This window comes from Meles meles, chromosome 5, assembly GCF_922984935.1.
Source record: "Meles meles chromosome 5, mMelMel3.1 paternal haplotype, whole genome shotgun sequence".
NCBI classification, from domain to species: domain Eukaryota; kingdom Metazoa; phylum Chordata; class Mammalia; order Carnivora; family Mustelidae; genus Meles; species Meles meles.
Window position 1 is genome coordinate 23,079,211 of NC_060070.1, and position 25,212 is coordinate 23,104,422.

Sequence of the window (25,212 nt, forward strand, 5' to 3'; positions counted from 1 at the left end):
TTTATAGCTTGCACTAATACATCCTGATTCATCCATGATCTTTAAAAGATTTTCTATCAGCTGTTCTTAGGGAATTCCATATGAGGTGTGAGCTAAAAGAGAGACATTGGTGAGCAAGAGACAGGTGACATGGGGACTGGGCTGCTTTTTTATTAAACTTATTTGTACCCTTCAGATCTGCTTGGAACTGATCCCAGTGTTCCATTTTTATCATGTGGTGGATTGCTGCTATGCCTGTCCAACTTGAGGTCTTGATCTGACATACTCAGCTCATGATGGCTCTTCCATTTCCAGAGTCACCTGATGCCCCATGGTCAGGCATTCATCCTCTCCCAGAGTCCAGAGCATTGCCAAGAGCTGCTGTTTGAATGGGGAATGGTTCTCTGCTGCAGACAGCAGTGATCTACACTGAGAGGTTTCTGTTGTGGCTTTGCTAAGACTCCAAGAGAATTCTTCCATGCTCTAAGTACCTCCCTGTCACATCCTGGGATCTGGGCAGGTATAGGGCCCAAGAAGCAGACCTCTGGTATCATACACCAAAACTTCAGCAGAGCTCTCTCTTTCTCTGAGCTTCACCCAAAACTGGTAGCTTTCCAAGTCACCCATTAAATGGATCAGAACAGTATCCCCAAGTGTGCTACATCTATCTCCCAAAGCGAGAGACTTATAAAATACTACACCCCTTCTTTCAGAGGTAGAATGAGTAAGGTACAATAACTTGTGCTTTACCTTGGAGAGAATATCTCAGAATGACCCAGACCACTAGTCTTTTAAAACTTCACCAAAGTAACAAGTCTTTAAATCCTTGTGAATTTATCTTCCACTTTCTGCTGCTCATGTGTCTTAGGAAGGCATCCTGGACATTTGCCACTCCCTGCTCACCCGATATTGTAGATCAACAAGATCCCTTTTTACTCTATTTGCTACAAACATGGGAGAGTCCTGGTGTAAAACTGAATGTCCCTTGCTGACATGAATGCAAACTGCTTCTAATATTCTTTTCTGATGGGGATTTAAAAAAACAACACATTGGCCAGATGATTAACTACCTACCAAGAACAAGAAGCTGGGTCCAGCTAGTAAAGCTCTCATCTGCACAATGGTTATAAACGAGGCTATTCCTTAATTAAGTTTTCAGTAATCCCCCATCATTTGTCATAATCTATCTTTTTTTTTTTTTTTTCAAAAAGCCACCCTGGAGAATTAAGCAGGGCTATGCATCTTTTAAATAGTTTTGGTTAGCACCTTTCCATTCCATTCAATCAGAATGATTTACTCTTATTTATCTGGCCCAGGGGCCAAGGAGCCAGTAAGCAGTTTCATGAGCTTCCACTTGACTTTTCTACCACATTGGCTCTTACTCCACAGGCAGGGAATCACTGTGAAGGTTTTGCCAGCTGCGAACCCTGTTACGTACTCAGAGACCAGGAAAATAATTATGAAGTGATCCTATGGACCCTGTACTATAGGATAGACTTGAGCCAAGTTTCCATTGATTACTGGTTCTCCATTTGCTTTCACTCTCGCAGGGGGCCATGATGACATTTTGAATCCACTGGTGTTGGTGTCAGCTCACACCCTGTGTCCTGTTGACTTGGAAAGAGGAGGATAGTCCCATGTCCTCCATGTGGGGTGATCCCGAGACAGTCCTCTGCTGGGGATGTGAGGATGGCTAAGGTCCATCCTCCTATCACTCATGCCTAGTTTCCTGCCTAACACAGATAATCATGGGGCTCAAAGTACCTAGACATCCACATAAATGTTCCATCCCAGGCCTTAGGGTCCTGGTTTTAGTGCACTTAATACTCTTTAATAAATGCACCATCTCTCTAAAAGGCTTAGATGCATTGTCTCCTTTATAACTACATTTTATGGTAGCATTAGTTATTTTTTGTTACTAAAAATAACTTGAAATTTTAGTTCTTTTGTCACAAAGTTTTATCTCAATCTTTTTAATATACTAGTAATAATTCTTACTATGTCTTGTTCCATAATGACATCTTAAAGTAATATTGGTATATTAAGCCCATTTGAATATTCTTAAATTCCACAGAGAAATATAATCATATTCCATTTACCTGGAAGCATATGGACCACATAATCCACCTTCATTGCCATGAACATTGTCTCCGACCAATGGGACATAGTTATGTTCCATTTTTGAAGTCTGCTTATTAAAGTCATTTTATAAGATTTTGTAATTTTTCCATAAAGGGTTTGTACGTCTTTTATAATATTTAATCCTGTTCACTTTATTATTTTGCTGCAAAGATAAATCTTTTTATCCTTAGTTACATTTTTTAGCAATTCATGCTATATAGAAATGCAACTGAATTTTGTATCATTTTGAATCCAGCAAATTGGATTAGCAGATTAATTCTCAAAATTTATCTGTGATATATTTGTTTTTATGTGGGCAATCATATCAACTGGGAATAATTACAGTTTTCTTTCTTTTGTTATGACCTGAGAAGAACATTTTTAATATTTAACCATTAAATGTAAAGTTTGTCTTTTGTTAATACTTTTTATCAGGTTAAAAAATTCCTTTCTATTCCTAATTGCTAAGAGATTTATCTCTTATTAATCATTAAAGGGTGTTGATTATCTCATACTTTTCCTATATCTTCTAAGGTAATCATACAGTTTTTCTCTTTTATTTTAATATGATAAGTTAATTTCTCATATGAGTCCAACCTTGAGTTCCTGGGGAAAGCCCAACTTGGTCTTGATGTTACCTTGTTATATATTGCTGGATTTAATTAGCTAATATTAGGATTTTGTAAATCCTGTTTATGAAAGAAATTGGTACATCATTTTGCTTTTTCACACTATTCTCTGATTTAGGTGAAGTTTATAAGACCAATAAACTGATGTAAGAAGTCTCCACTTTATCTTTTCTCAAATGAGTGTAAAATTGTAAGACTTGGAGCTTTTTTTTAGTATATGTGCTGCCGAAGCGAGCACAAGACTTGGAGCTTTTTGAAAAACCATCTGGGTTCTTTGGTGGGAAGATTTTTAGTCACTGACTCAGTTTCCTTATGGCTATAGAACCACTCAGGTTTTCTCTTTTTTTTCTTGAGAAGCTGATTTTTCTAGGAATTCATCGATTTTGTTTAAATTTTCAAATTTATTTGGGATAACTTTGGTTTATGACATCCTCACCTATATATATTATATCTGTAGCATTGTTACTCTGTAGTCCTTCTTCTTTTGTATATCTAATATTGTTTGATCAAGTAGACAATAAATCAGTAGGCATTATGGAAGATTTAACCAATAATATTCACAAACTTAATGTAAACTTCATTTAAAGAACACTACATTTTTAAAAAAAACATAAATCACACATACTTTTTAAGGAATCAGGGAATCTTAAAAAAAACAAAAACTACCATGTACTAGGCCATAAGGCAAACCACAACAAATATCAAAAAATTTGTATACTATAGAGAACATTCTCTGATTAATGATAGATATAAAAAAACAATAAAATCTGAATTTCAAGATATAAGAAACCACACTTCTAAAATTGTTTAATTGTGCCTTCTATCTTCTTAATCAATCTTGACAGAAGTTTTCTGTTTATACTTTTTTTCAAAATACTACTACTTAGCTTTGGTGACCCTCTCTATATGTTTGTTTTCTATTTTATTAACTTTCAAAATATAGTTTTCTCTTTTTCCTGGGTTTTTTTCCCTCAACGTCTTAAAAGTGGTGAGCTTATCTCATGTACTTTTCAGAGCTTCTTTGATTCTAATGTAAGTACTTAAGGTTTCTAAATACTATCTTAGTTACATCTTCTAACTTTTGTTATATTTGTTCTTTTTCAGTTTAATGTATTGTCTGATTTCCATTCAGATTTCTGTTAGAGCCATTGATAGTCCCTACACATGTACACATAGACACATACATATCTGTGTAACATATGTATGTATGTATGCATATAGTATATTTAATTTTATCTTTAATCAAATATACACATCATAACATATATGTTTATGTATGTATATATGTATTTTTTCCTTAATTTAGTCTTGCAGAAACACTTCATTTTAGCTGTCTTTTGTACAATATATAGTTAGATTTTGCTTTTTATCTCAAACTAAGAGCTTATTGTTGTTTTAATAGATAAGTTTAACTTATTTGTGAAGATCAGCAAAATCCTTGTGTTTAGTGCTGTGGAATGTCTTCTAGGCTAAGTAAATTCTCAGGATAGTCTCATTCTCCCTCACCTGCCTGCCTCTTCTAACTAAATTAATCACTGACAATTTTATTCTTTCTTACTGTAGTAGTTTATATTATGAATTCTCAAGAGGAGACAGAAGAGCATTCCTTTGCGGATATATTTAGCGAAGATGAAGCTGAATATAACTTTTTGCTGTCTAAACCTGTTTGCTTTGTTATATTTGGGAAACCGGTAAGTTATTTTTTCTAACTTATTATTTACTCTATTTTTTTTATTTTTAAAATCATAACACTATGTTACCATACAAGAATGAGAACCACACAATGTGCTAATTGTTTTTTAGTATTAGGCTTTCATTGTATGACTTTAAAAACTGATATAATATTGGTTGTAAGTTCTTAACTTTACCTTGTCTTGTACACTCTAATTGAAAAGGAACCTACATTGTACTTATCTTTGTTTTTACATTATGAAAAAATAGAATTCATCAAAGCATTGCACCATGACAATTGTTAGTAGTCTGTGATCAAAAGTTATTTCAAACATAATTTGCTTATACAACTTTCTGTGAAATTTGTTATGAAGCTCTCTGGGTATGTGAAGACAGGACACTATGGAGACAAACTGGGGCTCTCCCATTAATATCTGAAGATATCGAGAGGCAGTGTGTTTTACCTTTGCAACGTGTTCACGGACTTATGTATTGTCTTTCCACAAAATAAAAAGAAACCAAAATGGATGACACAAAATATCCTGCCTTACTAGGCATTTCTAGTAAGGACCTCTAAATGAGCAGTATTTTCAGCCATTGAACTAGTTGGTAGTTACCATTAGAGAGTCTGAACTGGTGAATTAAAGGGCCTCTCCAGAACAGCAGATACTAAGGGCTGGATCCCACCCTTGATCTAATTTTATATAGACCCTAGGACAAGTACCAAGAAATGGTTCCAGTAACTTTTATTATGTTTCTTAACATTCAATAGAGTTTCATAAGTCAAGAGTGAACATTTATGGAACTAGAAGGTATTATGCTAAGCAAAATAAGTCAATCAGAGAAAGACAACTACCATATGGTCTCACCAATACATTGAATGTAAGAAACAAAACAGAGGATCATAGGGGAAGAGTGGAAAAAATAAAACAAATGAAACCAGAGAGGGAGACAAACCATAAGAGACTCTTAATCATAGGAAACAAACTGAGGGTTGTTGGAGGGGAGGTGGATGGAGGGATGGGGTTACTGGGTGATGGTCCTTAAGGAGAGTATGTGATATAATGAGCACTGGGTATTATGTAAGACTAATGAATCACAGACCTGTACCTCTGAAACAAAAAAATACATTATATGTTAATCAACTGAATTTAAATTTTAAAATGTTTAAAGTAAAAGTCAACAGTGAGAGCACTCAGATGCAAATGTCACTACATTAAAGTGATCTATCGTCTTGAAAATATTATACTTTTCAAAGATGTCCATTAAGTGGGAATTTTTTGTTCTTGGAAGTTACTAAGTGGAAGTCTGTCAAAACAGCCATGACTAAAAACTTTAGAAAAGAGATACAGTGATGGATTTCAATATAATCACAATGATATGTATTCAAAATTACAAAATTTGGCAGTCAAAAGAGGACAGTACCTGGAATGCCATAATGGTACAGCTGCCTGATTTCAGGGTTATTTTCTTAATTTAATAAAGGTTATTTAAATTGCTTCCAAAAATGTGGCAAATGTGACAATAACTAGAGAAAAATTAAACTATAAATATGTAGAGTCTACTGTTCATTAATTTTTGTGGACAAAAAATTCACTTGATAATATTCATGTATTGTAACTATCAATAGAGTCTTTTAAGATGAGAATATCTGTTTCACTGGCAAATTTAAATAACATCTTTCTTTTTAAGGGGGTTGGGAAGACAACGTTAGCTCATCAGATAGCACAGACATGGAAATGTATTCGTGTAGAAGGTAAATTTTACCCTTCCCCCCAATATTTTATTATAAAAACTTTCAAAATATGCATAAAAATGTGAAGAATTATACCATCTAGATTCTGTGATTAACATTTTGCTGTAATTACTTTATCACACATCACTACCAACCTAGTAATTATTATCTTCATGATAGCATCAGGCTTATTTTTACTTTTCACTTAGTCCTAGTTTTGTTCATAGAAGTTAGGAGGGTGTACGGAATGTCTTTGACTTCATTCTATGGCCTCCAATTCTCTAATTCCCTCATTTAGAACTACTGGAGACGTATGTTTTGGGTATCTCCCTATGAAAGATGAGAAGACACTCTCACAGCTGTTCTTGAGAGCATTTTTCAAGACTTAATTATTTTTTAAGATTTTATTTATTTATCTGAGAAAGAGAGAGAGAGAGCACGTGGTGGGGGGGCGGGAAGGGCAGAGGGAGAGGGAGAACCAAGTTCCCCACTGAGCAGTGAGCTGGCTACAGGACTCAATCCCAGAGTCCTGGGATCATGACCTGAGCCAAAGGCAGATGCTTAATCTACTGAGCCACCCAGGTGCCCCAAGACATAATTATTTTCAATGATAAATTTTATTTTTTGTTGTTTTGCTTTGCATTCTTTGCAGTATATAAGACGAGGACTGCTATCTTTATATAAAATATTCTTTTAATCCATAAAACTATTTTTGTCCTAATAGGAAAATAAGCAAAAGAGTGAATTGTCAATTCATAAAAGTAGAAATAAAAACAGACAAATATAAGAAAAAAGTTGTTATTCAAAGAAATTGTATTCAAAGAAATGCTAATTAAAATAACACTGATCCAAGGTGCTGGGTGGCTCAGTCCTTAAGCAGTTGCCTTTGCCTCAGGTCATGATCCCAGGGTCCTGGGATCAAACCTCACATGGGGCTCGCTGCTCACCCAGAAGCCTGTTTCTCCCTCTCCCACTCCCCCTTCTTGTGTTCTCTCGCTCGCTCGCAATGTCTCTTTCTGTCAAATAAATAAATAAATAAAATCTTAAAATAAAAAACACTGATCCGTATTTGCCTATCAAACTGACAAGGAACCTTTAAAGTTTTTATAATTATTTTTGGCTAGAATATTATGAAATGTTGATTCCATGTGCTGTTAGTGAAATTGCAATCTGGTACAATTTGGGGGAGAACAATCTTAGATGACTAGCAGTGAGGGACTTAATTCAGTTCCTGAGTCCTTCCCTAGGTCTTGTCCCTATCACTTCTGTCCCAGGATGTCATCCATAAGGGGTGGAATATTTCCTCTTAAAAGGAAACAAATCATTGGAATTCCAGCTTCAAGCCCCCTTTTTCTAATCAGTGTTTACCTATTTTTACATTTCTTGATGCATATTCCTTTCATTTAATCAGAGAGTGAGATTACTGGGCTCTGGATATAACTCTATGGTTATAAACGTCTATAGACTAATAATACTTTGTGTATAATTTTGAGTGACACTTTACAACTCCAAATCACTGTCCCATACACAATGTCATTTCATCCTCACATTCTCTGTGTACTGTTCAGGGGATAAACATGCAAGGCCCAGAGGTATTTAAGAAGTTAGCTTCCTCAAGATCTTTTAGCTAGAGAGTAGCAGAGACAAGTTCTTTGTGGAATACATTCTGCTGCCTCATGCTTTGGTTAGCTTAAGTGACAATGTGTTTAAATGTGTTTTGTAAACTCTTAAAGTGATATGCAAATATTAATCTTTGTTACCATTATAAAACACAAATATGTTTCTTAATTTGACAATTCTAATATCAGCTTGTGCTAATATTTTGAATTTATATTTTAGCTTTACCAATGTTGGAAGAAATGATTGCCAGGGAAACTGAATCAGGAGTTATGGTAAATCTAAGTGTCAAATTATTATGATTTAAAAAAAAAAAAAGCTCTGTGTCAGGGAGGTATATACACTAATATACAGTATCTTTGTTGGTTCTTAGTTGCAGTCAATACTGCTCAGTGGTCAAAGCATTCCTGAAGAACTTATCATAAAGCTAATGTTGGAGAAGCTCAACTCTCTGCAAGTTTCTCACTTTGGTATGTTTGTTTTTATAAATCTGTGGCTATCAAACCAGCCTTAAAACTCATGCTTTAGTTGAGGCACACATAATTTCTGGAGTTGCTGTTTCCTTTGCCCTGAAGTAAGAATTCCAGAGCCTGAATTCAGTTAAGCAGCTTAGGTACTTTTTTTAAGATTTTATTTTTTTATTTGACAAGATCACAAGTAGGCAGAGAGGCAGGCAGAGAGTGGAGGAAGCAGGCTCCCTGTGAGCAGAGAGCCCGCAGCGGGGCTCGATCCCAGGACCCTGAGATCATGACCTGAGCCGAAGGCAGAAGCTTAACCCACTGAGCCACCCAGGTGCCCGAAGCTTAAGTATTTTTGTTTATTTCCTTTTATTCTTCAGACTCTACATTTGTAAACAAATAAATAAATTTAAATGGTCCCATCTTCTTTGAGCTCTGTGTCGTCCAGGAAGGGATCGACACTCTCCCATGGTCCTCACAGTGCAGACAGCCTCTGCTGACTGCTTTCCCATTCACTCCAAGTTTTATTACTGAGTCCTGTCTGCCTTCTTTGCATTAATCTGCACTTATAAGGCAGGAGTTTCTTGACTGGCGCCAGTTTACCCTCCTGCCCCAGATATTGGCAGGCTTCAGTCTGTTCACTCAGTCCACCCTCTCACTCTGGACCCAAGAAGTCTCCGTGCACTCCAGCAGATGCTGAGCAGGGGCTTGGGGCCTCATTTCTCAGGACAAAGACTACTGAAGCTTAGAACGACTAAATAGAAAAGAGCATACCCAATGACATTTGCAAAAAAAGGAAGAAGAAGATGAGTTGGCGAGAAAATCACCAACCTGAAATAGATTTATTGAATTAAAGAAGAAAAACTTAGCAAGCTGCTTTATATCCTTAGTAAGTTAGGAGAGGACGTTGCGACTATTAAGAATATAGGAATAGAGCACTGAGTGTGGTGCATAAACAATGAATCTTGAAACACTGAAAAAATTAAATTTAAAAAAGAATATTGGGATAAAAATAAAATGTGGTGAAGTAAAAACCATGATTGCCAAAGCAAGTCAATAATGGAAGTAGCAAAAGCAGATGTCCCTGCAAACTATGTCTGTATCATTTACATCTATAGGTAGAAAGATTTCTCTGCATGTGGATGATATACAGAACGAACTACATCTATCCACCCACGAATAGAAAAATATCATCTATTATATATGTTGTTTTATATATACACACATACACACACATACTTTGTCTACACATCAGTTTTCTAACTATTGATCAGTGACAAGTTGAGCTTGGGAAAACATCCAGAACGTAGGAGGTTAAATGAGTAAAAAGGACAATGACAGAATTCCAACATAGGCCCATAAATGACCTCCAAAAGCATAGTGAATGAAGCCGAAGCATGTATAAGCATAGGCAGGCTAATATCTCCTTGTTTATATCTCATCTCCCCTTACCTCTTGAAAAATTTAGGGTAATTTATCCCCCAAAACATGGTATAAATGATAAATATAGGCAAAAAGAGAAAAAATAATGAAAAAATAAACCTACTCAGTTATGCCGTTCATGATATTCAGAATCTCTTTAACTTCTTCTTGTGGAAGATTTCCAACAAGTTAAAGTGATATAAAACTCCCCCCAGGTGTCCCTCACCCAGCTTCAATGACAGACAACTCTTGTCTCATCTTGTTTTATGTGACCTCCTGCCCACATCCCTCTACCAACCTACTGTATTTTGGAGCTAATTCATATCAGTTCATCTGTAAATGTTTTAGTATTTCAAAAAGATAAGGAATATTTTTAAACCTAGCATCACATTACATTATCATGCCTACGAAATTAATAGTAAATCATCTACTGACCACTCTGTGGTCAGATTTCATTATTTGCCTTGTATATCTTTTTTTTCCTAGCTGATTTTGGGGTTTTGTTTTTTGGTTTTTCTGTTTTGGGTTTTATTTTGTTTGTTTGTTTTTTGGATTTTTTTTTGTTTTATTTGTGTGTGTTGTTGTTTGTTCATTTTGTTTGCTTAAGTTTTTTTGTTTGTTTGTTTGGAAGAATCCAGCCAGGTTTCACATATAGCAGTTGGTTAGTATGTCTCAAGTCCCTTTAAATCTGTAAATTCCCTCTACCTCCTTCTATCATCTTGTGTTCTCTTTGTTGAAAAAGCAAGTTATTTGTGTTTAAGAATTTCCCACATTTTGGATCTTGCTGACTGGCATCCCCTCAAATCATTTAATGTATTCCTCTTTCCCCTAGACTTGCTGTACACTGATGCTTGCTCTGGGAGCTGGCAGAGGAAAATCAGTATAAATGATTTCTTAAGTCTGAGGGCCACACTATTAACATGCAATTGCATGGCTGTGTGTTAGGTATGCACAACTAGGCTTTTTAAGGGCTCTAGTGGGGATGGGACCTAGAACTCCTTCCACCCAAACTCCCCCTACCTGTTCTACAGCATCCCTAGAGGAATTTCTATGGAACCTAACATCTTGCTAAATGCAGTTTAGAAGTCTTTGCTAATCAAGGAGTCTTTCTGATGTTTAGTCCTACCCACCAGCCTGGTAGATGGTAGGAGCGAAATTGGAAGTGAGGAGCTTTCAAAACAGGGGCATTAACTTGGGTCAGGTCTGGGTGAGGCTAGGTAACTGATGACACTAAAATCCCTAAAGACATGTGTGCTGCTGGGGACACGGCACCACAGAATATTGCCAAATTCAATCTTAATTTTTTTCTGTAAAGAACCCTTTTACAGTTGAACCTTTCTATCACTATTTAGGAATAACTTACACAATCTGTAGTTACAATCCTTTCATTCACAACCTGTCATGCTGTGTTGGCTTTTGGCCCAAATCAGCTTCCATGAACTACATCCTTACCCAAGAGGAAAAGATAGTCAATGCCTGGGCATCCTGAGAAGTTTCTCTTTGCTCCCTGTTTCTAGATTCCAGAAAAATTCACTTTCTCCAGTAATGATGGACAGCCCTACTCTGGGCATTTCCTGCCCCCAGCATATCCCATTGTGGATGATCTCATACGTCATTGGTCACCAGTGTGTCCACTCAGATCAGACTGGCATGAGGTCAGGTACCTATTAGGACTGGATGAACTTAAGCTACTTGATATCTGAATCTCTCATCACTTTAATCTGAAAGCAGTGGCATGCTGTCTTCAGTTTGGTGGAAATAGGAATTCATTCCACTGTACCAGAAAGTGGGGGCAAAGGGATGGAATGGATCAAGTAGTTACCCCTGGGCAGTCATATGGACAGTATTTCAGTTTCTCCCTGGTGGGGTTGATACAGGCTGAACAGGCCTGCCGCATGTCTACTTTGCCAATGCTGGTACAAACAGAGCTTCGCAGCAAGGAGTGGCGGGAGGTCCAGCATTCTACCATCTTCAGCATTGACGGTAGGGGCTTGGCAACGGTATCAAGGAGATATGGGACAGAGAGGGGAGTCCTCATCTATGCTTCCATCTTCACACATGTCTCTGGGGTTAGAGAGGCTGGCAGTGGGCTTGGGAGCTCTGATCTGTCTATAAAGAAATGTCCTTGTAAGTATCCAGAATTGGGTCTAGAGAACTAAGCTCTTCCACTCTCCCACATCTCTTCCATAGACATGTTCCTGGGGTCTGGGTATAATGATACAGGCCACCTCTCAATGGGTAAGACCCTAAAACTCATCACTTGGAAAATTCAGGCTGCCCAAATACTGACCTATTAGCTGAGAACCAGATCCCATGGAAACAACCCACTCTTCTGCTGCTTCCACTAGGAAAGAGACCAGGTTTTAAACTCATTCCAGTCCACATGTATGCCTGAGGTTTAGGATATCTACAAACAGTTGTACTTGAAATGTCTGATAAGCTGCCCCCGCAGTAGCAGTGACTGTAGTAATATACAGGGTCCTGGAGAGCACAGCATACAGAATGCCAAGCATCTTGCTGTCATCCCTTTGTAATACACAGATGGTGGGCCATGCTGCCAGCAGAGGGAATGAGAGGGAGGTACTGTGTAATCCCCTGTTGCTTGGAAGGGGAAGGCATGAATTCTGGAGACTGATGGTCTCTGGAAATGTCCAGTCAAGAGGGGTGAGCTGGGCAAGGGTTGCATTCAGTCTAGGACCAGGCCACTGCCCACAATACTCACCCTTAAACCAGGAGGTTAATGCCAGCCTTCACATCCCAATGTCTTGACAAGTTTCCAATAAGATTGTTAATCAAATGGAGGATAATTTAACAATAGGATCCAAACAAAACTAAGGAAGTAGGAAGCCAAGGGAAAAAAAAGCAAGAGCTTCAGGAGACAGTAAGTAGAGAAAGGTCTGGCCCAGTTCCTGAGACAAGGCCAATGCATGCGGTGGCTAAATTTTTGCAGGGGGTTGTTGAGTTCATTTAAGGAACCTTGAATAGAATGGATGCCTTAGGATACCACCAGTATCCTTCAATACTTCAAAGTCTTTCAAAGACAAGAGCAAAAACAAAAGAATAGGCAGAGTTGGAAACTAAAGATTATAGCAAGATGGGAGAGAATCATGATTATAGTTCATATATCCAAAACCAAAGATAATAGGTCTCCCTTTCAGCCTTTTGAAATTAAACTACTTGGGATTGCATCCAGCATATAGTTAGCAGATGGTAAAATGTTTGAAAAAGTTTAGGAGAAATGCCTAAGGATTTGATGAGATTTTGGATTACTATGGTAGTTGTTGGTCTGCTTTTATAAAATAAAAAATAATAATAATATGCATGTGATAAGCATATTCTGAAGAGAGAATTTTGAGATTGGCTTATTAGACACATTCGTTTATTCATCTCTCAACAGAAACTTAATAACTTTTTAAAATCATACTATTCTATGCATTGCATGGGATAGCAGTTCTCCAACTTTTTAGTCTCAAGACTCCTTTATACTTATAAAGATTGTTAAGGCCCCAAAAGAGCTTTTGCTTACTTGGGTTATATCTGTCAGTATTTATCATATTAGAAATTGAAACTAAGAAATATTTAAAACATTTCTTTAAAAGAAGAAAATAGGGGCACCTGGGTGGCTCAGTGGGTTAAGGCCTCTGCCTTCAGCTCAGGTCATGATCTCAGGGTCCTGGGACCGAGCCCCGCATCAGGCTCTCTGCTCAGTCGGGAGCCTGCTTCCCTCTCATTCTCTGCCTGCCTCTCTGCCTGCTTCTCTGCCTGCTTGTGATCTCTCTCTCTGTCAAATAAATTCTTTTAAAAAAATAATAAATAAAAGATAATAAAATATGTTTAAAAATCATAACAAAACCATCACATGTTCACAGTAATAGCATATTTTATAAAGAAAAATATTCTTCAAATCAAAAAACTTAGAAGAGTGCTATTATTTTTCTTCTTTGCAAATCTCTGTAATACCTGGCTTAAGAGAAGACCCGACTGGATTCTCATATCTCCTGTTGCTCAATCTGTTGCAGTGTATTGTTTTTATTGAAATATATGAGGAAAATCCAGCTTCACACAAATATGTAGTTAGAAAGGGGAAGTATATTTTAATAGTCTTTAGAATAATTGTGACTATTCTTGATCCTACATTAAAACTCACTGTGGGGAACTTTCTTAAAAGTTATTTGCATTTTAGGGGCGCCTGGGTGGCTCAGTTGGTTGAGCGGCTGCCATCAGCTCAGGTCATGGTCCCAGAGTCCCGGGATCAAGTCCCGTATCAGGCTCCCAACTCCATGGGGAATCTGCTTCTCTTTCTGACCCTCCCCCTTCTCATGGTCTCTCTCTCATTCTCTCTCTCAAATAAATAAAGAAAATCTTTAAAAAAAAAAGTTACTTGCATTGTAGAATCTGAAACCACATGCAGGACTTTTCAAACTCTGTTCCATAAAATCCATTTGTCTATCTTGAACTTGGACTAGGTCTTTTACCCATGCATGACTTGGAGGCGCCATGCAGGGGTTATTTTGGAAAAAATTGACTCACTAATTTGTACAGGTTTTCCAAATGTTGATACTTTTTATTATATACCATCAAAATATCACTTTTATTAATTTCACCACCAGTTTCATTAAGAAAAGCTCTAAAAATTGGGAAGTTGTTAAGCTTATGGCAGTAGATGCACTCTTTCTAAAATTTGAATTTTTGTTGGAATTTTATCGCTGGGACAAATACTGTCCATTGACCTTGAAGTGACCAGCTCACTCCACTCACTTTTTATAAAATGTCTGCTAAATATCCAAAACCAAATAACCACAATTTTTCTGTCAGTTCTTTCAAGAAAAAAAAGTTTCTATTAAAATAGTAGAAAAATTGACTGATCTCCTTAATTCTGAGGGAATTGAGAATTTATTAATAAGAGAAAATTTTCTCAAGCAAGAGAGCAACATAAAGAAATATATTAAGGAAATTAATGTGATGATGGCAAATGGGGTGAATTTTAATGAGCAGATTTAGGTTTCTGGGTGGGAATGCAAGATGATGTGCTAAGCCAAAATCATATTGATAATGTTCTGTTTTATAAACAGTATGGGGAGAACATGGGTGTTTCATTACTCCCCATATTTATATAAACACTATATATGTACATATTCTATTTAAAAATATTAGCTTTAGAAAGAAAATAATATACACCCCCTATAATATACCTTTACAGCTTTCCTAATGTTTAAAGAATTATTATCATGGATTTTCTTTCCTAGACACCTCATATGCTTAAAATAAATTGATTTGAAATTTTTTTTAAAGATGTCTCCTCCTAGCTCAGTGATTTTATTTATGATCAGAAAAACAGTATTCATAATTATGCTTCATGTGGCAATAAACTTAATTAATTGAAAATATTTGAAGATTTTAAGATCTACATTAATCTTTTTATCCATAAGCAAATGGCATCTTATAAAGCAATAACGAATCAATGCTCTCATACATTGATAATATTATAAAACTTTAAAAATTATGTTTTACTCAACAGGTTATGTTATCACTGAACTACCAACTCTTTCAGAGGATGCCATGACTACTTTGCAGCAAATAGAATTAATTAAAAATTTAAATTTGAAACCTGATATTATAATCAATATTAAGGTAAGAATATTAGTTGTTTCGTTACTATAGTTAACCATTCTTTTTGATAGTAGTGGTATTCAAAGAATGTCTGCAAGAATATTAATGGGGCTCCTGAGGGGCTCAGTCTGTGAAGCATCTGCCTTCATCTCAGGTCATGATTTCAGGGTCTTGGAAATAGAGCCCCAACTTGGGCTCTGCACTGAGTGGGGAGTCTGCTACTCTCTCTCTCTCAAATAAATAAAATCTTAAAAATATATTAAGTAGTTAAGGAAATAACGTATGTCAACCATAGAGACTACTGAGTTATACTTTCTTATAGCTCTGTGCTTCTGCACCTGCAGCTCCATCCACAAGAAACATCTCTCTGCCTCTTCAACCGTCTTCAACATAATCATCTTTGAAAGTCAGTTCAGACATCATCTGTTTCCCTGATGACCACCCCTTCGACACCAGCACACCAACTCTCTCACTCTCTAACTCTCGCTTTCTCCTTTTCTCTCTCCCTCTTCCTCTCCTTTTCTCTTCCTCCTTATCCCCTATACCTTACTAACTACAGAAAAGTTGAATACTTTTCTGATGACCATTCATGTTGCTCTCTTCTATCGTATTATCTTATTATATATTGTAATTGCCCATTTTCCTTCTGGACTCTGCCTTATATGAAGGCAAAAACCATGTCTTACCCATATAAACATCAACTAACACAATATATAGTATCTAACAGACACCTGATAATAAATAAATAAAACGAAAGAAAGAACAATTAAGTTGGACATATGATTGTTTAAAAACATTGCCAGATTGATTAAGAATCAAGCCTGGATCCTGTTCCCAATCTCTCCTTTATCAACAGCATGTGGTAGATGACATTTATAAGACTCAATTTCCTCTTTACAAAAATAATAACTGCCTCATGGGGGTATGACAAGAATTCAGGAAGTCCAGGTCTGCTTGTTTATATGAACATTAATGATAAGTTTTTATATCCATACCTGCCCGATTCTCCAAGGGGTTTGACAGCTCAAAGTAGATGAGATGATTCTCAGCTCAGATGCTGGCACCTGGGAGCATGTTAGGGTTAGCCGTGAGAGAGAGGAGGTGTTGTGGTGGTGGGTGTGGTATCATCTACAGCCCACCACAGGCTGTGGTTGGAGACCAATCAAAATCCCTGCACGGACCTTGAGAATGTCATGTGTGAAAGGGAGAGAAGAAAAGATCTCAAACAATTAACTAAAACCAAATATAAAGTCCAAGCCATGGAAAACATAGATTGTATAGGAAATTAATACTTGGTGAAATAAAAGTACAGACACACAGGCCATTAGCCTCCAAACGCTTACTAATTTGGGGCATAAATTTGCTTCTGAGTTTGATGAGCCCAAGTAGAAGGGGAAATGTGACCACTTACATAAAATTCACATTGTCCATGAAAAGACAAGACATTCCTCAGAAAAAACAAAATGAGAGAAATTAGAATTAAAATTTTAAGTGAGAGAAATATCTTACATGGGTCTTAGTATAAAAGATCATCACTGTTGGGGCGCCTGGGTGGCTCAGTCGGTTAAGTGGCTGCCTTCTGCTGGGTCATGATCCCAGAGTCCTGGGATTGAGCCCGGCATGGGGCTCTCTACTCGGCGGGGAGTCGTCTTCTCCCTCTCCCTCTGCCTGCCACTCTGCTTCCTTGTACTCTCTCTCTCTCTGCCTGTTAAATAAATAAAATAAAATTTTAAAAAAATATATCATCAATGTAGAGAATAAAGCCCTTAATCTCATTTCTATTATAAATGTGATAGTGGGTATCCAGGTGGTTTCTACAACGTTGACTTAAGTGTAATCAGAGGGCCTACTGTGAAACAGAACTCAGTACAACACACATTTCTCTGGTGGTTTGGCCTTATTTGGGGGTAAATCTTGGAATTTCTAGAGCAGACGTTCTTAGCCTAGAATCCAGGAATCCTTAAACATCTGTGAACCTTCTGAAATTATTTTATTGTATATATCTGTTTTTTCTGAAGCAAAAGCCAATAGCTTTCCTCGAATTCTAAAGGGGTCTGTACTTTAAAAAAAAATAAATAAAACAAAACTATTACGGGCCAGTACTAGATCTACTACAGCAGTGGTTCTCGGAGTACTGTCCCAGAGCCAACTGCAGCAGCAGCATTCAGAAGTTTGTTAGGAATACATATTCTTAGGACCCACCCCAGAACTATGACTCAGAAACTTGAGGGGGAGCCAGAAGGGGGGGTTCAGCTACCTGTGTTGAAAATCCCTTCACATGACTCTTGATGCCCACTGAAGTGTGAGGACCACTGCTCTGAGGCATGTCCTTCAGACTCACTCTCATATGAGTCCCTTCCTGCAAGTGAAAGTAGGAGATAGCCAAAGGCAGTAGTCTTTGTCAAGGACCTACAGTGTGGGTATTCTGGGTTGCTGAATAAGGAAGGGCAAACACACATTATAAAAATGACTTGAGAAGGTTGAAATCTTTCTTGTGAATTAGGAAGCCTAAATAAGTCTTGCCTCAGTAAATACCCATCCCATCTAACTCCACATAGAGTTGGCCTGAAGAAATCCAAAAATGAGCAAGGAAGGTCCTAAAGTGTTATTTCTCAAAGTGTGGTGAGTGAACTGTTGGCATCAGAATCACTGAGGATGCTTGTTAAAATTACTAATGTTGTTCCTTAGTGCCCTGACTACGATCTATGCCAAAGAGTTTCTGGGCAAAGGCAGCACGGTAGTACAGGGTACATCTACAGAAGAGATCAGTGGGATCCGGAAGTCATTGAGAATCGTAGGAAAAAGAGGAAAGAAGCCCAAAAAGAAGGAAAAGTAGAAGAGGAAGGGGAAGAGGAAGAAGAGCAAGAAGAAGAAGAGGTAATATCCCAGCATCATATATGACACTTCTAAAATTTGCTAAAATTAAATTAAATAGTAGCATGGATAAAGAAAATAGAAGATACTAGGGAGAATTACATTTTAAATTTTTATTTAATCTGGGGGAATAGAACAAATATTTCATGTTTTCAAAACTATTAGATCATCATCTGGAGGCCATCAAGTTTAACCTTGTCAGTACGGAAGTCCTTCCACATCTTGACAGCTACGCTGCCTCATTTCATAGCAACAGAGAGTTCTATGTGGCTCTTTAACTTTAAATTAATTAAAATTACATAAAATTTAAAATTTAGTTCCTCATTAGTACTAACCACATTTCAAGTGCTCATGACTAAATATGGCTGCGTCTTCCAAACTGGACAGCCCAGATAGACACCACTTCCATCACTGCAGAAAGTTCCACTAGACAACTAATGAGTGCATGCACTTCTTCAGAGGACAGCTGCCTCTTAGGTCCAGCCTAGCCAACTCTTGCCATGTGGGAATGCTAATCTATTTTTACCAGGTAGTCTGATTTTTTCCAAAGAAGGCAAAATCAGCATTTTAAAAGTAGTTGGCAACTAATCCAAAATTTCAAAAACACAGTGTAGGCCAATGTTATGGGATTTAATCAAATTAATGTCTTTAGACTGAATTCAGCCCCCTGGGCCTGGTTTGCTGTGATGCCTGCCTAGTAGCACAGCCATGTTTAGAAGTCAGGCATGCAAACATGTCACCCACTTGGGTTGATGGCCAATAATTTCATGAAACTGTTCACCCTTATATACACATAACTGTTAATCTCCCTAAACTGTTGTAATAGCTTTGTAAATGTTCTCTTGGCTTCCACTTTCCTCTCCATCCCCATTCCATTCTTTGCAAAAGCCAGAGCCATGTTTTAAAAATATGACCCTTAGTGACTTTCTATTACCTATAGGTGAAAATTAAACACCCTCATATAATTTGAAAGGCCATAGACCTGGTCTCACTGATCTCATCCCTGACTGTCTTGCCTTGCTTGCTCGCTGTGTTCCAGCTACTCCATTGGCCTTCCAGCTAGTCCTCAACTATGCTGGACTCAGTTTTACACCCTTGGGCATTCAGTGTCTCTTAAATAAAAATCCTCACTCTCCCTTCTACTGCTTCTCATTCATCTATAGGCATGTAGATGTAACGAGAGAGAGGTGTGGCTTGTAAATTAAGTAATCATTAAGGTAAAGATTTTGAAAATCTCTTTTTTCCCATTTAGGCATTTATTGCAGAAATGCAGATGGTGGCTGAAATTCTTCAACATGTAGTTCAGAGACCTGAGGATTATTTGGAAAATATTGAAAACATTGTTAAACTTTATAAGGAAATAATTCTTCATCCTTTAGAAGTAAGAACAAGATATATTGTTAAAAATACAATATTGATATTTGTGTTCTCTCACTGGTTAAATAGCTTTCACATTTTTCATCCTCTTTATTATCTGATTCTCCACCACTTAATTTTGATAAAATGCTGTTAGAATAAGACTTCCATTCCAAAGGCTGTTTTACAGAACAGTATTAGTTGACCCTTTAAAAAGCTGCAGTATTGTTGAAAAGTGATAAATGAAATACATTTTTCAAAAGTCACTAGGGGAATTTATTTATGGTTGGAGGTTGGAAAACCCATGTTAAGAGACTATTTTGTAAAAACATTTTCAATCCATAATTTATGGGTTTATCAAAACAAATGTGCATTTAAGATACATCTTTTATTCTAAAAGGAATTGTTAATTTATTTAAATTGCAATCTACAGAATTATCCCCAGATTGGTTTCTATGGTTATCCCATTCAAAGCTGATTATATGTAAACATGATTAAGTCCATTACATATTGGAATAGGAAGGTTTTAATTAAAATAATTAACATTTTAAAAATATGATTACTAGTTACAATTATGTGAAAAGCATATTTTATACGGTCAAAAGTCCAGGGCAGACTCTGCCAAATTTGTGTTGGAGATTTATTCAACAAACATTTATCATATTATTTATTCAACAAACATTTGGGTATTTGGCCACACACCATGCTGAGCAACGGAACTACAAAGACAAAAACATCCTCAAGTTGCCTCTTCCATTCTGATAGAGAAACTAAAAGGGTTTGTTTCATGCTCTCTTATAAAGTTTATATATTTTTATAGACCAATAAGTGAATCATTTTCATTCTCATTGTTTGCCCCCAAGAGGGGAACCAAATTTAATTTATTTCTTATGTATGACTTTTATTGCTCCCTACCTCTTCTTCTATTCCTGGCCTTTAAACATAGCTTCTTAAGAGTACTTTGCATATCTATCTATAATGTTCTACTTCCTTCAAATAGAAATATCCTGCAAACTCCTTAAGTGGCTAGCCCTGAGGATGAAATAAAGCATAATTAAAATAAGGTTCGGAAAGTTAGAAAACTATTCATTGGAATAGAACCCAACCTCACGTAATATTCTGAAAAACAAAATGCTCTGGACAATTAAGATGATTTTGGTCAGACTATTTTAATAGCGAGAACATTCACTACTGAGAAATATTTCAGGAAAAGAAAGGGGGACCTAGGGCTTTTATGGAGGCAGGTAAACAAGGGAGACATCCTCAAGTCTTAGGGAATGATGGAGAAGGATGAAGACAGATCTTATCTGAATCCTTGAGGAAGAGTAGAGATGGGTCTTACCCTCCCTACTTTCTGGGGATACAGGGTTCAAATAGAGTTCAACATCGCCAATGTACAAAAATGAAATCTAGTGGATTTTAGATTTTAATATTAAAAACAAAAAATAGTAGAAGAAAATTTAGAAGAATATTAATATAATCATGAGATAGAGAAAATCTAATTTCATCAAGAAAGGAAATCCAGAAACAATGAAAATGGGTGGATTTTATTATAAAAATGTTTTATATTATAGAAGATTATATAAAGTCAAAAAGATAAATCTTTTTTATCATTAATGGTAAAATATTTGCAATTGATATAGCTTAAAGACTTTCCATGAATGTTAGGGAAAAGAAACAATCTGATAAAAAAAAAATGCACAGATGTTATGGTTAGACAGTGTATAGAGATGGATATCTAAATATTGAACCTCACCCATAACTAGGGGAATAAAAATAAAACAAACCAATCTCATTTTCAATTATCAGATTGGTAGAAATTATTCTATGAATGTATGCAGAGAGATAGATGCCCCAGAACATTTTCTATTTGGAAGGACTCTAAAACATCAATGTAAAGAAAAACTGAAAAGAAAAAAATCAGAAAGAGAATACAATTCATGATAAGAAGACTAAGTGTTTTTCAAAAGAGCACTTAAAATAATATACATTATATCATGTATAAAGCAAACAATTTAGTTTTAAAGATTTCTTCATAGTATGTTAAGATTCTGATCTTCTGTTCGGTTTTGCCAATGATCTTGGACCATAAGGTTTCTATTTTCTGCAGGAAGTAATGGCTGAACACAATTCCCAGTATCTCATTGAGCTAGATGGAAATAAACCCCCAGAGGAGCTCTTCATGGTAAGTGCAATGTTCATAAGAATATCCCAAGGCTTGAAAAATCAAAAAGTTACTGACTGGGTTGTACTTATTTTAATAAACATTAAAAATGTATTTATATTTTAGCACCACTTACTTTTGGAAAATTCCTCTTGACTCTTAAAATATGATGTTATACATATTCCTCTGTCCTTATTTAAATTCAAACTACATTTGAATTTAAAAATCTCTGTGTAACAAAAAGTGCCTCAAAGAAAAGTAAAAACAAATAATGGCCAGTAAGCATAAAATGCTTACCATGAGTCCTTAAGGAAATGCAAACCAAAACCATAATGAGTTATCACTTCGCATGCACTAAGATGGCTAAAATTCAAAAACAAACAAACAAACAAAAGTCAGACAATAGCAAGTGTTTGTGGGGATGTGGAAATATTGGAGCCCTCATATGTTGCTGATGGGGTTATAAAATGGTGCGGCTGCTTTGGAAAATAGTTTGGTAGACCTCCGTAAGTTAAACATGACATTACTACATGATTCAGCAATCAATTTCTTGATATATATACCCAAAATAACTGAAAACAGGTGTTCAAACGAAAACATACATGAAGATCCATGGCAGCACTATTCACAACGGCCAAAAGGTAGAAATAAGCCAAATGTCCATATACTAATGAACGGAAAAGTAAAATGTGATCTGTCTGTACACTAGAATATCAATCAGCAATGAAACAGAATGAGGTTTGGGTACAGGCTACAACATGAATGAATCTTGAACACATACTAAATAAAAGTTACAAAAGATCCCATATCATATGATTCCATTTATATAAAATGTCCAAAATAGGCAGACCTACCAAAATGGAAAATAGACTAGTGGCTGCCTGGGGTGAGGTTTCCCACAATGGGAGATCTCAGGGTAACAGTAGAGTGACTACTAATGGGTAAAGGGTTTCTTTTGGGGTAATGAAAGTGTTCAAGATTCATTGTGGTGATAGTTGTGCAAATCTATACTAAAAACCACTGAACTCTACACCTTACGTGGGTGAATTATATGTGAATTGTATCTCAGTGAAGCTGTTTTTTAATAAGGAATATACTCCATTCTACCTCACTGGACAGTCTACATCTCTCACCTCTATAGCTGGAGAATCCCGGGGCTCACTTCTTATGCACCTGTCTCTGTCTGTCCTACTAAATGCTGGTAAATTCTTAAATTCATGTTGCTATCTCAGACCTTTCCCCTGAATTACATGCTTATATAATCAGCTGCTACTCGGTATATACAACTGGATGCCTAGTAGTTATCTCAGATTTAAGTGTGCAAGAAAAACCCTCTGATCCAGCTGCCCCAGACACGCTCCTCCCACAGTTTTCCCTTCTTGCAACGTGTTGAATCCACTCTTCAAGCTGCTCTTCTCTTTTTCTCGCATCCCACATCCAAGCAGGCTTTCGCTTCGAAATATATCCACAATTTGGATTTTACAACACGAGCATACTGTTCTCAAAGTAGAGAACAGAAGCTCTGATAGGCCTGATTGAACATTGCCTAACTTTGCCAGGCCTCATTTTCCAGAAAGGCCTGAACTTTCTGCCCATCCCATTGGCCAAAACCAAGTTACATTGAGAAACGCCATACCAATGGGCTAGGGAAGTATATTCTACCCACAGTGAGTTAGGGAATTAACATGTGAAGGGAGGGAAGGATAAATTATGAACAAATAATGCAATCTGCCACAGATTCCCATTCTCCATCAGAACTTTGTCTATGCATCATCTCTCACCTCAGAGTCAATGTTTCATATCCTTCCCCAAGGTGTCCCTGTTAGTTTCTAATTCACCATAGCAAAGTACCACAGATTAGGTGGTTTAAAATGACAGAAACTTATTTTCTTATAGTTCTGGAGACTAAAAATAAAAAGTCAAGGTGTTGGCAGGGCCCTGCTCCCTCCAAAGCCTCTAGAGGCTGATCAGACATTACCTCTTCCAACTTCGGGTGGTCCCAGGCATCTCTTGGATTGTGGCAGCATAACTCCCATCTCTGCCTCCATCTCGACATGGCTGTATGCCCTCTGCTGGAACAGGCCCCATAGAGCTAGACCTTTAAGGACAAGAATATTTGGGGACCAGAGGGCAGACTTTATGGGTTAAATTGTGTTCCCCCAAAAGATATGTTGGGCTCCTAACTTCCGGTACCTATGATTGTGACCTTATTTGGAAATAGGATGTTTTCAGATATAAACAAGTTAAGGTGAGTTCATACTGCATTAGGCTGGACCCTAACTTAATATGGCAGGTATCCTTGCAAGAGAAGAGACTCAGACACTTAGGGAGAAGATGGCTATGTGACAACAGAGGTAGAGATTGGAGTGATACATCAACAAGCCAGGGAACACCAAACATGGCCAGCAAACCACCAGAAGGTAGAAGCAAGGAAGTATTCTATGCTATGCATACTTATCACTTTAGAATATTTGAGATGTTCAAATGTCAACGTATTTAAATATTTGTTCTTTAACAAATTTAGACAGTTATGGACCGACTTAAATATCTGAACCTAAAAAGAGCAGCTGTTTTAACTAAACTGCAGAGTGCAGAGGAAGAAATTACTGACATAATGGAAAATGTAAGTTCTTTTTGACTGTTGGAAAGTCTATCTTTTCACTACATTTTTGTGACCTCAATGTAATGTATCCTTCCAAAGTATAAAAGGAATTTCAGGGTACCTTTCATAAAGACAGATTTAATTTTTAGGGAGAAGCTATAATATTAGCTCAATATCTTTGAACACTACAGAAAAGTTTTGAAACAAAGACAATAAAATTAAAACAATTAGCTACAAGAATAATGAGATAGAAAACCAAGCTCATTTTTAAAATTTGCAATGCCAAAGGAACCAAAGACATTAAAGCCCTCAACTCTACAAGCACTCATTTATTCCTTCCAACATTTAACCCATTTTTAAAATAACTACTGTGTTCCTGACACTGATGTATTATGGATGTGACAGTGCTAAGTGCTAAAAAAGCTCCCAGGCCTTTTTTTAACTTTTTTCTTTTTTTAAGGTTTCTGTCATTCATGACAGAGAGAGAGAGCAAGAGAGGGAACACAAGCACAGAGTAGCTGGAGAGGGAGAAGCAGGCTCCCTGCTGAGCCGGGAGTTCGATGGGCTCAATCCCAGGACGCTGGGATCATGACTGAGTCGAAGCCAGTGACTTAACTTACTGAGCTACTCAGGTACCCCTCAGGCCTTTTTTTAAAATAAGATTTTATTTATTTTAGAGCAAGAGAGTGAGAGAATGAACACGAGCTGGGGGAGGGGCCAGGGAAGAGAATCTTCAAGCCGACTCTCCGCTGAGCGTGAAGCCCCTCACAGGACTGCATCCCACAACCCATGAGATCCTGGCCGAGCTGAAACCAAGAGTCAGATGCCTACCTGACTGATTCACTCAGACCCCCCCATTCTCAGGCCTTTGATTGGAGGATGTGATCCACTTTGGGAGGTTTGGTTTCACCTCTATGAATAGAAATTGAACAACAAATACGAGAATCATAAATAGATACCATAATTCAAATAAC

At 36.9% G+C, this 25,212-nt stretch overlaps 1 protein-coding gene across 1 annotated transcript in view; it reads left to right on the forward strand.

Annotated features, from left to right (window-relative positions):
• Positions 1–4,303: 4,303 nt before the first annotated feature.
• The window catches only part of AK9 (adenylate kinase 9), a 123,798-nt gene continuing 102,889 nt past the window's right edge, over positions 4,304–25,212 (forward strand). The window contains exons 1-9 of the mRNA XM_046006047.1: positions 4,304–4,420; positions 6,093–6,156; positions 7,975–8,027; positions 8,126–8,222; positions 15,151–15,263; positions 17,931–18,119; positions 19,369–19,497; positions 21,583–21,661; positions 24,165–24,259. Coding sequence (XP_045862003.1) covers positions 4,304–4,420; positions 6,093–6,156; positions 7,975–8,027; positions 8,126–8,222; positions 15,151–15,263; positions 17,931–18,119; positions 19,369–19,497; positions 21,583–21,661; positions 24,165–24,259 — 936 coding nt within the window. The remainder of the gene's footprint in view (positions 4,421–6,092; positions 6,157–7,974; positions 8,028–8,125; positions 8,223–15,150; positions 15,264–17,930; positions 18,120–19,368; positions 19,498–21,582; positions 21,662–24,164; positions 24,260–25,212) is intronic.